A 13,586-nucleotide genomic window follows, 5' to 3' on the forward strand; every position below is an offset into this window, starting at 1 on the left:
TAGCTTACCTTGGCAGCAGTGGAATCTGTTTGGTCCTTAATCAAACTGCTTAATTGTGATGCCAATGCAGTCAAGAAGGCCTTCACACTTTGCAATACTCCTTCCATCTTCGTTGATTTGATTTTGGTTTCTAGGTTCTTGAATCCTCTCGGGTGTGTTAATTTGGATGGTTTATTTGATGTTATAATGCTCGGGTGTGTTAGGTTCTCTAGGTTCTTGAATCCTCTCGGGTGTGTTAGGTTCTTGAATCCTCTCCCTATAAGATATAAATACAATTCACTTCGTTCATAATATAAATTTAGTCATTTTCAGTATGGTAATCATTTATTGCACTACTTGTTTTCCAGTTTCCACATAAATGAAGTATATTTTATAATAGGTTGAACTTTTTTGTAAAATCTTTAACCATTTATATTAACTAATTTCGGTTTCTGAAACATTTATTAACAGATTAATAAATATTGTTGAGGCAAAATCACCCAACTATATTGGGTACTTCGTTCCAAGGTTTTAAAATATCGGCCCATGAAGAAGATAAATCCAAATGAACTTATACTTTCAAGTTTGTTGTGTTCAAAATAAAAACAAAATGAAAGTTTCTTTAAAAAAATAAATTAAACACCGAAAAACTCTTGTCTGAGAGAAAGCGATGAAAGAATCTTTGCTGATTTCTTGTGAAAACAAATAGAGATCGATGTTTCTGCAATTATTCCCCCACAAAGTATTTAGATTAGAGAGATCGATGTATTCGTCTAGACTATATGTAGATCAGAATCGAGGTAATCAAGTCACTCTTTTAACTGACTTTGTTCGGTTTATCTTTGGTTAATAATCTTAATATGCAAGTTTGTATTGACATGCTTGGATTGTTGTATAGGGTTGTTGGTTTTTCGTAAGTTGTTTCGCGGCGGCGCGTGGAGTGTCCTCTGTCCTCTTATTACTGAGGCATCTTTTTTTTTTCTTACCTTTGCTAACAACCTATGATATAATAGTTCATTAAATTTTGAACTGTTATTTGTTAGTTTATTTTCGTGTAAGCGTATTATAAATAATTTATTAAATTTTAATCAGTTAGACAATATTTTTGTTGGTTTATATACTATGCATGAATAATATATTAAAATATGATGATGATATTACATCACTTGGTGTGCTAAAAGTTTTGTTTTGGTGAGGATGATGACATTATATAACTTTATTAGTTTTTTGATATTTATTCTTATAGAATAAGAAGCTCGAACGAAATGTAGAAACCAAAATAACAATAGTTGGGTTTTGTTTGACCAAAAAATAAAATAAAAATGATAGTTTGGTTTAAAGAGTTTTTCGGGGGCAATTAAAAGCAAGATAAAACGAATCCTAACGGCCTCTCCCTCTCCCTCTTTAAATTCCCAGTGTTTTGTTTCCATTATTCGAAAGTGGAGAAGAAGAGGGAAAGAAAGCAGAGCGAGTGCGATCATGGACGCGTTTGTGGAGGAAAACAAGATCGTCTTCGTGAAATGGTGCCGGATTTGCGGATGCGTGTGCCTGCACTGCCGACTGAGACTCCCCGCCGAGTTCCGTCCGTGCGTGTGTAGCTCCACGAAAGTTCATCAGAACTGGATCGTTCTCGGGCTCGATCGTCACGACTTCAATAATTGCAAGGTTTCTTTCTGCAGATTTTGTTTACGATTGTGTTGTTTCAACCTTGATTAGATCATACTCTGGTTTCGATGATTTGAGGTGTAATCTGAGGATCTTGGACGAGTTAGGGTTTTGATTTTGTGGTGATCGATTCTTAATCTTCGTGGATTACACATTTCCCGATGGTTGATTCTCACTTTCTCAGGGGGAGAGGCATCGAATTACTGTTTTATGTCATTGTTTGTTCGTATAATGGCTTCGAATCTGAGTTTTGTTAGTATAATCTGAAGGTTCTTGGACGAGTTAGGGTTAGTCATCTGTAATTCGTGGATTACACAGTTTCTGATGATTGATTCGATTCTCAGGGGGAATTGCTGTTTATGTCATTGTTTGTTCGTATAATTTTCCAGTGAAGTAGCAATGGCCTTCGAGATAATTATGTGTAAGCTCATCTCCAACGCAGGTTTGTGCTGCTTTGGGATTGAATCAACAACCGCAGATCTTTTCTCGTCATCAACTCAGGCGTGCGACACCCGAGTGGCTTCCAAGCAAGTTGTGGGGACTGTTACTGGGAGCAACATCACGCATCTTTTCTTGGGTCTTGGTGAGAGCGCTACGTATCTCTGTTTGGCTGTTGGTGCTTCTCCTCAACGCGTTTTGCTTCTCATTGCACTCATGGGGCCTGGAAACTGCGATTGATAGCCAAGGAGGTCTTCAAGTGTCAGGGATCATTGGTTCGCTGTTGTCTGCGCTCTCTTACAATGGCTTGGTTGCTCAGTTTCTGACCATAATCACTCTTCTACGACTAATTGTGGAAGACATTTGGGGCTTTCACCTTGAGATCGGGAATCACCTTCCGTATGCACAGTTGTTGTGGACACCTCTCCGGATCCTGTCTGACTGGTGGCACGATCTCCTCCTAAGCCGCGGATTCTTCCACACGATCTTGGATCTGAGCTTAATGATTTTGGAGCAGGAAGAAGACTTCTCTTCTTTCTAGATGACAATAGCTTTGCAGTAAGTCCCATATCCTATTTTTATTATATATATCTTAGCTATGTTGTTTTATTATCTGGAAACTGTATCAGATTTTGTTTGTTCTCTGCTCTACAGGTTCTTGCAATCAGTGTGTATGTGTCGTGCCTCTTCAGTTTTCTTCCGTATCTCATCGGGATATCCGTTCTTAACTTCCCACTGATTGACAACATCGGCTTTGTGTCCAACAGCTCACCCATCTTCACTGGATACTCTGTTATGGTGGCAATATCGGTTGAGTACTTGGTTATGAAACTAGCCTCGATTGATATGTTACGGCAGTTACTTCTCTACATATCACTAGCACCCTTCATCCTATTATATGGACTTTTAGCACCACTATTCCGTAACCCCCTAAATGTGGTCAACGAGGCAATCCAATTCCTAAGTCGGATCAACTACAAGCTTCTGATCTGCCCGTTGCTCCTTGGTTTCCACATGGACTTTTGCACTATCCCTGTGACTGGAACCAGCTATTCTCGAAAGATTGAGTTTGTCTCGGGCTATCCACTTTGCATCCTCATACACTGGTTTTGCGGATACACTTGGTTGGTACTATCTTCGGCCTTCATGCGTCTTATCTACAAGGTAAGTAAAGTAATGGTTCTTCCGTGTTTCGTTTTCCTTATGTAGTTTAAAAGTGTATTCTTCTTCTTCTTTTGACAGATCATTGGTGGGCAACGAGCCTCTTGGTTTTTGGAAGATGTCACGGACATCAATAAACTGCATTATGCCCAATTCCTCGCTGCGTTTGCTTTCCAGGAGGCTTTGATTTTTAGTGTGGTTCACTTACCAACAGCCACTATCTCTCTCGTCAGCAGCTCGTTTTTCCCCCTCCACTTCTGGTAAGCTCCTTTGTCTTTCTGTACATTTCTAATATCACAATGCTTTGACAGAATGTATGATAAAAGATATACATTAATGACGCAGGGTCTATGACACAAGGATTCTGTTTGGCTCAGTGGCTGCATATGGATTCCTAGTGAGAGTTGGAGTCCACGAGTGGTTAGCCGAGCTTATTGGAGCATCCGTTGAGCCCATAGTTCGAATGTGGATTACAACTGTCAGTTCTTGGCTTCAGTGGATGCAGACGGAGAGGTAACTGTTTTTTACATCTTTGTTTGTAATAAGATTACTCTTGTTCTGTTTTTTTCTTTAGTTTTCATTCTCAAGTCTCTGATAGTTTCGCAACTGCAGGTTCGTACTGAGGGAAGGGGTGATGTTGTTTCTTGCTGCACTGAGCATGTACCTCGTGAGTTTAGCCTCCATGGTTTTGCCAGTTCTGGTGGGTAGGGTGTTCTTCCAGCTCATCTCGTTTGCCAAACAAGACGGTCTGTCCTTGCTTTACAACTCTCTTTTTATTCTACTTCTAGTGGTGTTGTGTCTCATATCAAATATGCCATTGTAGATCTATATGGTTTCTGTATTGGATGCGTTCTCTTGCGAAGCATCTTCAAGTATAATCACATCTGGACGTGGATAGGAAATGGCATCATGGTAAGAACTTGCTTTCTCAAGTTCTAGTTTACTTTTATTTCTTTTGAATAAGATACTTTTGTATAACTGACAAAAATGGATTCACAGAACTCGTCAGAGACATTGCTGGTCCTCCTTGTCGACATTATTGTCATCATCCCATCACTAGTGCCGCAAGACGAAACCCCTGGTTTCTTCTCGGTCCAAGATAGGTTGATTGGACTAGCCATCCTTCACATATGGACCTATCTCGTAAGAAGCTTACCTGGATCTTCATTAGTGAATCATGTTCTTGCTTCTGTGTAATAACTCGAATCTGTTTCTTGCTCACAGACGGTCTTCACACGGATCAACCGTTTCCAGAATGTCGCATGGCGAGAGAGGCTTCAGAGGATCAGAGGAGGCATTATCTATCGGTTTTCCTCCAAGTACTCATCACTTCTTCTGGGCTTGGTACTTGAGACGGGTCTAACCACCATCTGTTTTCCTTTATTGGTTGCCGGGCCAATCTCTTCAAGTGCCAATCTCCTCTGTCCGGTTGTCATCTTGGGTTTGGGTTTTGTAGCGAAAGTAGCCGTGGAGTCGGTATACTTGGACTTCTTCTGATTTTAAACTTTGTTTTGTTATATAGACCCTGATGGTAAATAACGATTGTGATTGGTCACACGATCAATCAACATGAAAGGAATAGAATATAGGGGGTAGGGGGGGGGGGGGTTATTGGAACATGAATTTCTATGGAGTTTGATGATTTTAATAGTTGAGAAGATTTTACAAGCTAACTAGATTTAACAAATTTTGTCAAATACTTTTACATAGATTTTCATTACCTGTGTATAGAATTCTATTGATTGTTATTAATTTTTAAAGTAAGAAATTAATGGTGGTAGAAAAAAAAAGAAAGAAAATCATTTCAATTAAGACAATTCTTAAACAACTTTAAAAAAGTTTTTGTCACAAAAAAGATCTCAAGAAATAAAATGACCAAAAAATTTAATTTCTACTTCTTACTTTATAGATATATAAAAAATAAAAAATAAAAAAATATTTTTTTTATATAATTTCGAAATATATGTTTTAAATTTGATTTTTTGTAAAAAAATTGAATTATTATTTTGAAATGTTTTTTTAAAATTCGAAAGTGCTTTTTAAAACTATTTTTTAATTTTTATTTTAAATTTTTAATATTATTTTCTAATTTTTTAAGTTGTGAATTGTATTATGTTAAAGTTGTGATTTGTATATTATTTCATTCTTCAATTTGAGTTTTTGTATGTAAATGTATTTTATAACATTGATTTCAAAAATCTTATGAGTATAGATGATATTTTCAAAGTTGAGTACTATGAGTAAAAACAAAGAAAATTTACATCTCAATAACAAGAGATTTTAATAAAATCTTAAAATCAATGAAAACTAAACTTTTCTAATAACAAAGGATTTTGAGTGGAATTTAAAAGTCATCACCCCAATAACAATGGATTATATTTAGATTTTAAAAATTCACAAACCAATAACAATGGAATCTAAAAATTTAACAATTTCTCTAGAATTCTTTGCCCAATAACCCCCCTAAGAAATGATCTCTCCGGCGTGAAGACAGAGCGGCCGTGAAGAGCTATGGTGACGCGGAGGCTCTGCAGTATCGGAGCTCCGGTGAAAAGTGTTTGTCGGTGACTGGTTTCGGCGGTTGTGCGGTGAGGTGGAGATCGAGTTGAGGCGGGCGACGCGTGGCGTGCAGACTATCCAGATGTTTACACGTGTCCAGTCTGTCTCTTTGGTGGGACTCTAGGGCAAACCGTTCGATTGTTTGTATTTGGGTCTGTTGGGCCGTTTATTTTAATTTGGGCCTCGGCCTTTGTTGTAAGTTGCCTATCGTGCTAGTGGGCTTTTTGTTTTGTGGGCTTCGGTCGTGGGCTTTGCCCTTTCAATCAATAAAAAAAACAATTTGGGAAAAAAAAAACCCCTAAGAATTTTTTTTTTTTACACAACTGATGATTTATTAAACATGAACATAGAATACAAGATACTCCAAAAGAAAGGACAAACAAAAAACTAAGGACCAAACACGAAGGCCCAACTAGTCCAAAGAACCCAAAAGTCCAACTTTACAATACAACTTGCAACCTAAATCTAAGCAATAGAAACCGTAGAGGAAGGGATGAAGAGTCACCCACCACGTGTTCAATCGACACACGATTTAGAAACACACGTCAAGAAAACAACCATCGTCTTCCTCCGGTGCCAGAGAAAGAGAAAGGTTCGCGACGACAAAACTCCACGACCAGTAGAAACGAACCGGCGAAAAAGCCACTCAACCAGAGCAACCCTCACCATGAACGCCATCGTTAAACCTAGACTGACGGATCAAACGTTTCTAAGAAGAAATTATGTCGTCTTCAATCGAGATCATCAACTTCGATTATCTCAAAAGTCGGTTTCAACAGAGAACCACAAGAAACGCCGATCAACTTAAAACTGGAAAGAAAATTCTGGGACGAAGCCGGCGAAGATGATGTTACGAAAGCCATCACTTTCCGGAGGCAAAAGCCGGCGAAGACGGTGCTAGAAAGCCACCACTTTCCAGAGTCTGGGCCCAAAGAACGGGAATCCATGCCGGAAGAAACCATCGGCATCAAAAACAAACGCCCTCTCTGTCCTACGAAAGATCTTAGAAAGGGAACATAGATGAAAGAGAGAGTTTCGAGACTTCTCTATTTTTTCTCCGCGTCAGTGTGACTATTTTGATAGAATATAGAATGTATAACAGAAAAAAGAGGAGAGTAACATCTTATTAATTTTTTTTTTTTGTAGTAATGTATGTGTGTGTTGGATGTCCGTGTGTGTTCTTGCTCTTTGATCATATAAACTGCTTTGTGTGGGCTCTTGCCTGTTCTGTGGGCTTTAGTTTGTAACAATGGTTGTACTTTTTTGTGAATGAATATTTTCAGATGGAAAAAAAAAACATCTTATTAATTTCTGATGGTAATATAATGCTAGAAAAATGGTCTCCACCAGCAAAATAAAAAAAATTCGTTTATTTGGATATATCGACATCCTCGCCGGCAACTTCGTACTTTGCCGTGTCTTGGAAAATGGAATCTAATTGGATGCGGTTTGAAGAGATCCCATGGCACTGATGAGATCATCGACTTCTGATTCTTCCTCCTCATCATTGTTTTCACGTCTACAAGGCAACACTACTTCCATGGTTTGGAAAGATTCAGACCTTTCCTCCATGTTCTTCTCTGTTCCAAGCTGAACATCAGATGAAATCTTTGACAACACCTCTTCAATCCTTTCAATCCTTTGAGAAAACCTTTCCCATAAAACCAGCGCCTCTGTCATACTATCTCTAACTTGGTTTATCTGTCCAAGAAAAAAAATCTTAATCAATCATTAAGCTGGTCTTGACAAGGATCACTTAAAAAAGCTTAAAGAAAAAAAGTTTATCATCAAAAAAAAAAAAAAAAATTTATCATCACAAATACATGTCAAAACACGGTAATTATGGAATGTCTTCTTAATTAAAAGCTTTTAAAGGGATTGAGAAAGTGTAGCTACATTGGCAGTAGTGGAATCTATTTGGTCCTTGATCAAACTTCTTAATTGTGATGCCAATGCAGTCAAGGAGGCCTTCACACTTTGCAATGCTCCTTCCATCATCTTTGATTTGATATTGGTGTCTAGGGTTTTTGAATCCTCTCGGGTGTGTTATTTGAGGTTATAATGCTCTCTATTTATATGAATATGATTAGGGAAAATTAAAAAAAAAAATCTTTTGATGTTATCCGGTTTCCTTGTTTTCTTTTTTTATAATTTTTCGGTCTTGGTATTGATATTGGAAATCTTTATATATAAAAGACACTTTTAATCTCTCCCAGGATGTCCACGTCGTCTGCCACGTCACTAATTCGAGTTTTCTGCTGGTGACACGTGTCCGGCCTCTTCAAAACGCAGCGGTTCATTAAGTCGGATGTTTTTGTTGTTTGATGGGCTTCATCCAATAATGGGCTGCTCTTATATTATATGTTTTTGTCGTGTCAATTTTCAGGCTCCGTATACCTCTTCGCGAGAGACAATAGAGAGAATTAAGGTTAGTCATCTTCTTCCATCTGTGAAATTAGTCTCATGTAATAGTGACACGTGTCCATTTAAAATCTCTCTTTTTCAATCGTTGATGATTTGAAAATATTGGGCTTTCATATTTACTGCATTCGATGCTTTGGACTTACGAGAATTGGTCAACTGGGCCTATAATACAATTTATTGAAATGCATTATAATTGCCTTCTTCTTCCCAACGTTGATGAAAGAAACAGCCGTCGAGGGTTTCTGCCATTGATGAGTTTGAGCTCATGTTTATCCAACTGAGTATGGAGCTTTGACTTGGTTATGAGGGTCGTTTCCGAGCAATCTCTGGTGGCAGCCGCCTATTGTGTTGACTCGCATTCCGATATTATATTCTCACCTGCTATGGAAACCAGAACGTTATGTAACTCGGATGCATTTAACGTTTCAATTAAATCCATCTCCCCCACTCCTTACATGATTTCTCATTCATTGCGTCTCTCTTTCTCCCAGTCGTTGAGTCTGTAGCTATAAATAGGTGATTTTGTATACCTAAAATTCATCATTTCATTCCTCACTAAGATGGATTTTTTTCTCTGTTCATGTGACTGATAACGCTCCGCCTTGGGAAGAACATAAATTCACCGCATCTATGCGTTTCAAGATATCCATCGATGCCTCTATGACTTATCATGTAAGTTGTTGATGAAAAAGAGTGGAACTTGGATTGAGATTTGTCGATTTTCTCAAATAATTGCAAAGAATCATTTCTACTCCGTCTCCTCCAGGGTCAGCTTCCGTATCAACTAGACGTGAGTCGCATAAGGATTGTCTGTGAGCAGAAGTACTCAATCCTGAGGACACAAAAGTTTCTTCGATGAACTTCCCATATTTCTTAAGATCAGCTGTGGATTATTTTAGATGATTTTTCTCTCTTGGTTTCTGAAGATATGTTCGTATTCTTTGTGTGTTTTATCTCTCACTAGGTCCCCGATCTTGATGTCTATTGCTACCTTGAGCCTTTCTACAGTGACCACAGAAAAGTTACGCTAAAGCTATCTGATGGGAGTAAGTTTCACTTTGATTCAATGGATCCATTGTATTAAACTCTCGATTGATTTGTTCACTAACGAGTTCTATCTCCTTTGGATTTGAGTAGGGTTTTTGTTGACGAAATCATTGAGGAACTTTAACAAGGACTGCAATACCACGCTTTAAGTAAAGGTTTTTTTTTTTTTTTTGCATTTAAGATGGACAATTTAAATTATGGTCTTCCAAGTATTGATAAACAACTTTCTAAACTGTCATGGTTGCACGACTAAGGATGTTTTAGTAACATCAACTTATGTCCATATAAATTGTGGAAGCAAGTTTGCAAAGAATGCATCATATCTGTCTACAATGTGTCCCCGTATCTTGCTCTCTGGACCAGCTGGTAAGAAGAAAACTATCTCTGATTATTGTCTTTAATTAGTATTTTGTTTGTCATTACTATATTGCTAACAAAAAAATCCATACAGATTATTTTACGGCTTTGAAATTTATCAGAAAATATTAGCAAAAGCACTTGCGAAATATATATTGGGGACAAATTGATTATTCTTGACAGCCTCATATTACTTGGGGTAAACTTCCAGTAACCCTCTATATTCTTCTTATCATTCCAATGTTTGCTTTTGTGCAAATTCGTAACAAATCTTATTTTCTAATTTAGAATTGTTAACATACTAGCATTAAAATGGTACTCTCAAGTATTGGTTCAAAATGCCATAGTAGATATACATGTCCCGGCAGTATCTTAACTTACTTGGGATTGAGACAGTATTACTATTTTGATCCTCAACTTTATCATGGATGTCTTCAGGGATCAACAGCCAAGGAAGCAAATTTTACCAAAGGAAGTTCGTGGCGTGGAAGATTGCATGTGCATGTTAAACGAGCGGTACATCTGGATGATATAACAGGTGGATCAAGATTGACTTCTCAGACTGTTAAGAAGTACCAACTACAACCTCTAAAAGTTACACCTTTAAAACAAGTATGGTCATTTAGTTTTCATTTCTTTGTCGCTTTCTATTTTACATTATAAAGATACTTATTTTACCAACCATGTGTCACTCGGTATATCAGAAATTGGATTTCTAAATTAAGAGAAGTCAGTCCCAACATGTTGATTATAGATTATATTTGGCACCTGAAAAGAAGTTATACTTCTTAACTTGAAGATGAAAAATATTTAATTGAGCATCATGACTCATGAGTATGAATTTAACTCATTGTTACATTAGTCCAAGTTCATGAATATATAGCAGATTCTAAGGAAGGGATCCTCAACCGTGAAAGTAAGCGGACATGATTTCCTCAAGTCAAACAAGCGCTGAATATGAGTTAAATATGGAAGATTTTATATTTATCATTTTCATAAACAAGCCCAGAGATAGAAAATCAGCCAGATCCTCCATTTAACCATACAAAAGGGGCTTCTTTTGATTTGCTCTCAGATTTAATTTAGGAGAACAATTGATCTTCCTCTGCCTCACCAACACCAGTGTACCTGATATGGTTTAACTACAAAACTAAGAACAAAGAGCCAGAGATTATAAGGGAAATATGAAGAAGAAGATAAGCATGCTGAATCAACAAAGCAGAAGCGCTCAAATGACCTGTTTCCTTTTTATGGAATTTTTGAGTGTCATAACAAAATATCTTCAAAGAAATAGGCGCTGACCCAAAAAGATCGAATCTTTTCAGTTAGGTACTGGTTTAACCATATAAACCGACATATAGCCACATTTAAACTCAAAAATTAAATTTGTGAAGCTAAGTAATTATATATAAATAAATGTGTAATTTAAAAAAAATATTATGTCACATATTTAATGAAAACATACCCAATATTGATATGAAAAAAAAAGTTGTTGGCAAAATCTAAAAGAGTAATGTAATACTCCCTCCGTTTCACATTAAGTGTCGTTGTAGAGAATTTTTTTAGTTACAAAATAAGTGTTGTTTTCGATTTTTAATGCAAAATTTATTAATTTTATGTAGTAATTTATTTTTCTATTGGTTGAAATATGATTAGGTGTATAGGTAATTGTGTTTTTATATAGGAAATATACAAAATTAATTGTTTTCTTAATTTGTGTGCACAAGGTTACAATGACACTTAATATAAAACAGAGGGAGTATAAAATAACCTGACACCGACAATAATATTAGAAATTGAACTAGATGATCTAAATAAAATAAACATATCAAAATATTCGCACCACCAAAAAAGCCCATTAAATTTTAACATTATATTATGAAATTTAGTAAAACGTAACGAAATTAAATTTGAATATCATAGTATCAAACAATTTTAACTGTAAAAGTTAATAAACATAATAATAAGAATCAATGAAATAAAATATAGTAAAAATTTAATAATAAAAACATAAATTTTTAAAATATCTAATGTTTCATAGTGTTTTGTAATTAAAAAAAAATCTATGTATCTTACTGGTATATATTTAAACTAAAATAAACATTGAGAGAAAGTAAATAATTACATTTTTTTATCATAACTAGACAAGTTTATAATTTCTAAAATGAATAATAAAATACATCTGACAAAAAAAGAATACTAAAATACATAAATAAAATTGTTGTAAAACAATTATGAACCTTAATAGTGGTTCAAAGTAAATTAAAGATTTTAAATAAATTTGTGTTATTAATTTATTTACTCGATCACCCGCCCGTAGGGCGGGTTTACCCTAGTTCTAAGTAATGAAATTTCCTAATTGGATTGCAACCTCGTCAAGTTTCCTTATTTATTTTACTTTTTTTTGTCAAGCATAAGATTTTTAAGTAAAGATACGAAAGGTTAACTTGCATACAGACAACTCCAAGTTTTGGAGGAAGAAATCAACTGATGAGGATGCAGCGAATTGGAGACCCTTCTGCTCCAACAAGTCTTAGAGGCAAGCAATGAACAGAGTAGACTCCTGCCTTCACATCATCCAGCTTCAATCCCTCCACAAGTATAGTCTCCTGTCAAAGTTTTATTTATATATAACCCTCATTATCAATATCTTTATTGTTATTCAGGATTCATCTACTTAAACTTAGGATAACGCTTTTACTTACCCGGCCTTTTAGGAAAGCTAGGTGTGACGGAATCAGATCATCATATGCAGCTACTGATAGATAATCAACCCCTACATTTTAACAATAGATACACCAAACTCAGCTTAGAGAATCGCTTCCCCAAAACACAACCAACCAGCTTATATGTCAAAAACGTGGATAATGTGATTATTACCGACAAGTTTGATGTCAGTGTTGTCTACCAACCATTGTGCGCCGTCCTTCATAAATCCGACATAGCTTGTATCAAACTCTTTCTTGAACATCAGACGCCTGTAATATTTTTTTTTAATTATTACAAAACTCAATCAGAAACAAGAGTATATATTAGATTATTCCGAAACAGAGTTTCAAGTTGGAAGACAAAGTTGACAATTTTGACATCTGATGAGGATCTCTAATTACCTGTCAGTGTTCAGTGTTCTGAAAAGCACACGACGAACTCCTCTTGGTATGTTAAGAGACTTCATCACTTCGGCTACACAATCATCACTGTCTTAAAATCACTATTTTTTTAAAAATAATATATATAAAGACAAGTTCAGTTACCAGTTATGTTCTTGTTCCTCGGAACATCAACCAACAACGCAGGACCTACAAACGAAACATCAAACTCAAGCGATCAAATCAAAAAAGGTAAGACCTTTGGAATGAACCAGAGTCAATTACCGTTAAGGACTTGGAGATCAAGCGAGTCTACATCGAACCCAGCATCGTAATACTCATCGTACACGTGTCCAGGCGAATCCACGTGGGTCCCGGTGTGAGTCGGGATCTTCATCTCGGAGTTGTTAGCGAGCGACCCGTTCTTCATGCTCGCGGCTAGCCATAGAAACCGTCCGATTCCTTCCGTTGAGTCCCACGCCGGCATCTCCGGCGTGTAGCGGTGGCTGATGTCGAAGATTTTTCCTTCGCCGTAGACCTCACGGCGGATGGGTTTGAGTTCATCGGAGAAACCTCCGTCGATCGGAGCGGTTCCGGGAATGGTGGGGTAAGCATCGGAGATTGCGGCGGAGATGAGAAGAGAAGAGAGGGAGAGGAGTGTGAGGAGGAGGAGGAGGGGAAGTGGAGGAACTGTCATTGTTAGTTTGCTCTCTCCCCATTTCGATCATCACGAAGAAGAAGAAGAAGATACCGAACTTTCACCATTTTGGGCCTTTTCTTTATTTTGTTAATGGGCCTGAAATCAATTATAGGCCCATACTATCAAGACTGTTTTTTTCTTCTAAATAAACCACCACGCCTTAACTA

The 13,586-nt window shown here is 36.8% G+C and overlaps 3 protein-coding genes and 1 long non-coding RNA gene across 12 annotated transcripts; 2 read left to right on the forward strand and 2 right to left on the reverse strand.

Moving 5' to 3' along the window:
- The first annotated feature begins 1,707 nt into the window (after positions 1 to 1,707).
- LOC125608387 (probable E3 ubiquitin ligase SUD1) lies at positions 1,708 to 4,912 on the forward strand. 2 transcript variants are annotated; one of them, XM_048778818.1, is made up of 9 exons: positions 1,708 to 1,931; positions 2,087 to 2,640; positions 2,737 to 3,246; positions 3,325 to 3,503; positions 3,589 to 3,756; positions 3,856 to 3,989; positions 4,067 to 4,155; positions 4,243 to 4,386; positions 4,468 to 4,912. In XM_048778818.1, the coding sequence occupies exons 3-9, from the start codon at positions 2,878 to 2,880 to the stop codon at positions 4,738 to 4,740; spliced, it is 1,356 nt and encodes a 451-aa protein (XP_048634775.1). In that variant the 5' UTR covers positions 1,708 to 1,931; positions 2,087 to 2,640; positions 2,737 to 2,877; the 3' UTR covers positions 4,741 to 4,912. The 2 variants fall into 2 exon arrangements, with proteins under 2 accessions (XP_048634775.1, XP_048634774.1); XM_048778817.1 differs by having other exon boundaries at positions 1,712 to 1,931; positions 2,034 to 2,640.
- Positions 4,913 to 7,086: 2,174 nt separating this feature from the next.
- On the reverse strand, positions 7,087 to 7,977 carry LOC106453605. Its single transcript, XM_048778827.1, has 2 exons — positions 7,699 to 7,977; positions 7,087 to 7,503 (listed from the first exon to the last, which is right to left on the reverse strand). The coding sequence occupies exons 1-2, from the start codon at positions 7,798 to 7,800 to the stop codon at positions 7,237 to 7,239; spliced, it is 369 nt and encodes a 122-aa protein (XP_048634784.1). The 5' UTR covers positions 7,801 to 7,977; the 3' UTR covers positions 7,087 to 7,236.
- A 373-nt stretch (positions 7,978 to 8,350) lies between these two features.
- LOC125608391 lies at positions 8,351 to 10,311 on the forward strand. Of its 8 annotated transcripts, none has more exons than XR_007339318.1 (7): positions 8,355 to 8,898; positions 8,993 to 9,072; positions 9,191 to 9,272; positions 9,364 to 9,428; positions 9,528 to 9,639; positions 9,725 to 9,829; positions 10,069 to 10,311. It is a non-coding gene; the product is annotated as an uncharacterized LOC125608391 (long non-coding RNA). The 8 variants fall into 8 exon arrangements; XR_007339320.1 differs by having other exon boundaries at positions 9,364 to 9,422; XR_007339317.1 differs by having other exon boundaries at positions 8,360 to 8,898; positions 8,993 to 9,048.
- A 1,691-nt stretch (positions 10,312 to 12,002) lies between these two features.
- LOC106453151 (cyclase-like protein 2) lies at positions 12,003 to 13,446 on the reverse strand. The gene is made up of 6 exons (XM_013895440.3): positions 13,005 to 13,446; positions 12,885 to 12,929; positions 12,741 to 12,813; positions 12,511 to 12,608; positions 12,336 to 12,406; positions 12,003 to 12,239 (listed from the first exon to the last, which is right to left on the reverse strand). Exons 1-6 carry the CDS (start codon positions 13,414 to 13,416, stop codon positions 12,114 to 12,116), a joined length of 825 nt encoding a protein of 274 aa, XP_013750894.1. The 5' UTR covers positions 13,417 to 13,446; the 3' UTR covers positions 12,003 to 12,113.
- Positions 13,447 to 13,586: the final 140 nt, after the last annotated feature.

This window comes from Brassica napus, chromosome A1 (genome assembly GCF_020379485.1).
Source record: "Brassica napus cultivar Da-Ae chromosome A1, Da-Ae, whole genome shotgun sequence".
Classification (NCBI taxonomy): domain Eukaryota; kingdom Viridiplantae; phylum Streptophyta; class Magnoliopsida; order Brassicales; family Brassicaceae; genus Brassica; species Brassica napus.

What these genes read in the sequence shown, in the direction of transcription:
- LOC125608387 (XM_048778818.1), top strand. Translation starts at nt 2,878, where the DNA reads ATGGTGGCAATATCGGTTGAGTACTTGGTTATGAAACTAGCCTCGATT. An exon ending in GGATAGGAAATGGCATCATG is followed by an intron (nt 4,156 to 4,242) that starts GTAAGAACTTGC and finishes ATGGATTCACAG; the next exon opens with AACTCGTCAGAGACATTGCT. An exon ending in TTCACATATGGACCTATCTC is followed by an intron (nt 4,387 to 4,467) that starts GTAAGAAGCTTA and finishes TCTTGCTCACAG; the next exon opens with ACGGTCTTCACACGGATCAA.
- LOC106453605 (XM_048778827.1), bottom strand. Translation starts at nt 7,800, where the DNA reads ATGATGGAAGGAGCATTGCAAAGTGTGAAGGCCTCCTTGACTGCATTG. An exon ending in TAGATTCCACTACTGCCAAT is followed by an intron (nt 7,504 to 7,698) that starts GTAGCTACACTT and finishes TTTCTTGGACAG; the next exon opens with ATAAACCAAGTTAGAGATAG.
- LOC106453151 (XM_013895440.3), bottom strand. Translation starts at nt 13,416, where the DNA reads ATGACAGTTCCTCCACTTCCCCTCCTCCTCCTCCTCACACTCCTCTCC. An exon ending in TGATCTCCAAGTCCTTAACG is followed by an intron (nt 12,930 to 13,004) that starts GTAATTGACTCT and finishes TTTCGTTTGTAG; the next exon opens with GTCCTGCGTTGTTGGTTGAT. An exon ending in AGAACACTGAACACTGACAG is followed by an intron (nt 12,609 to 12,740) that starts GTAATTAGAGAT and finishes AAAATATTACAG; the next exon opens with GCGTCTGATGTTCAAGAAAG.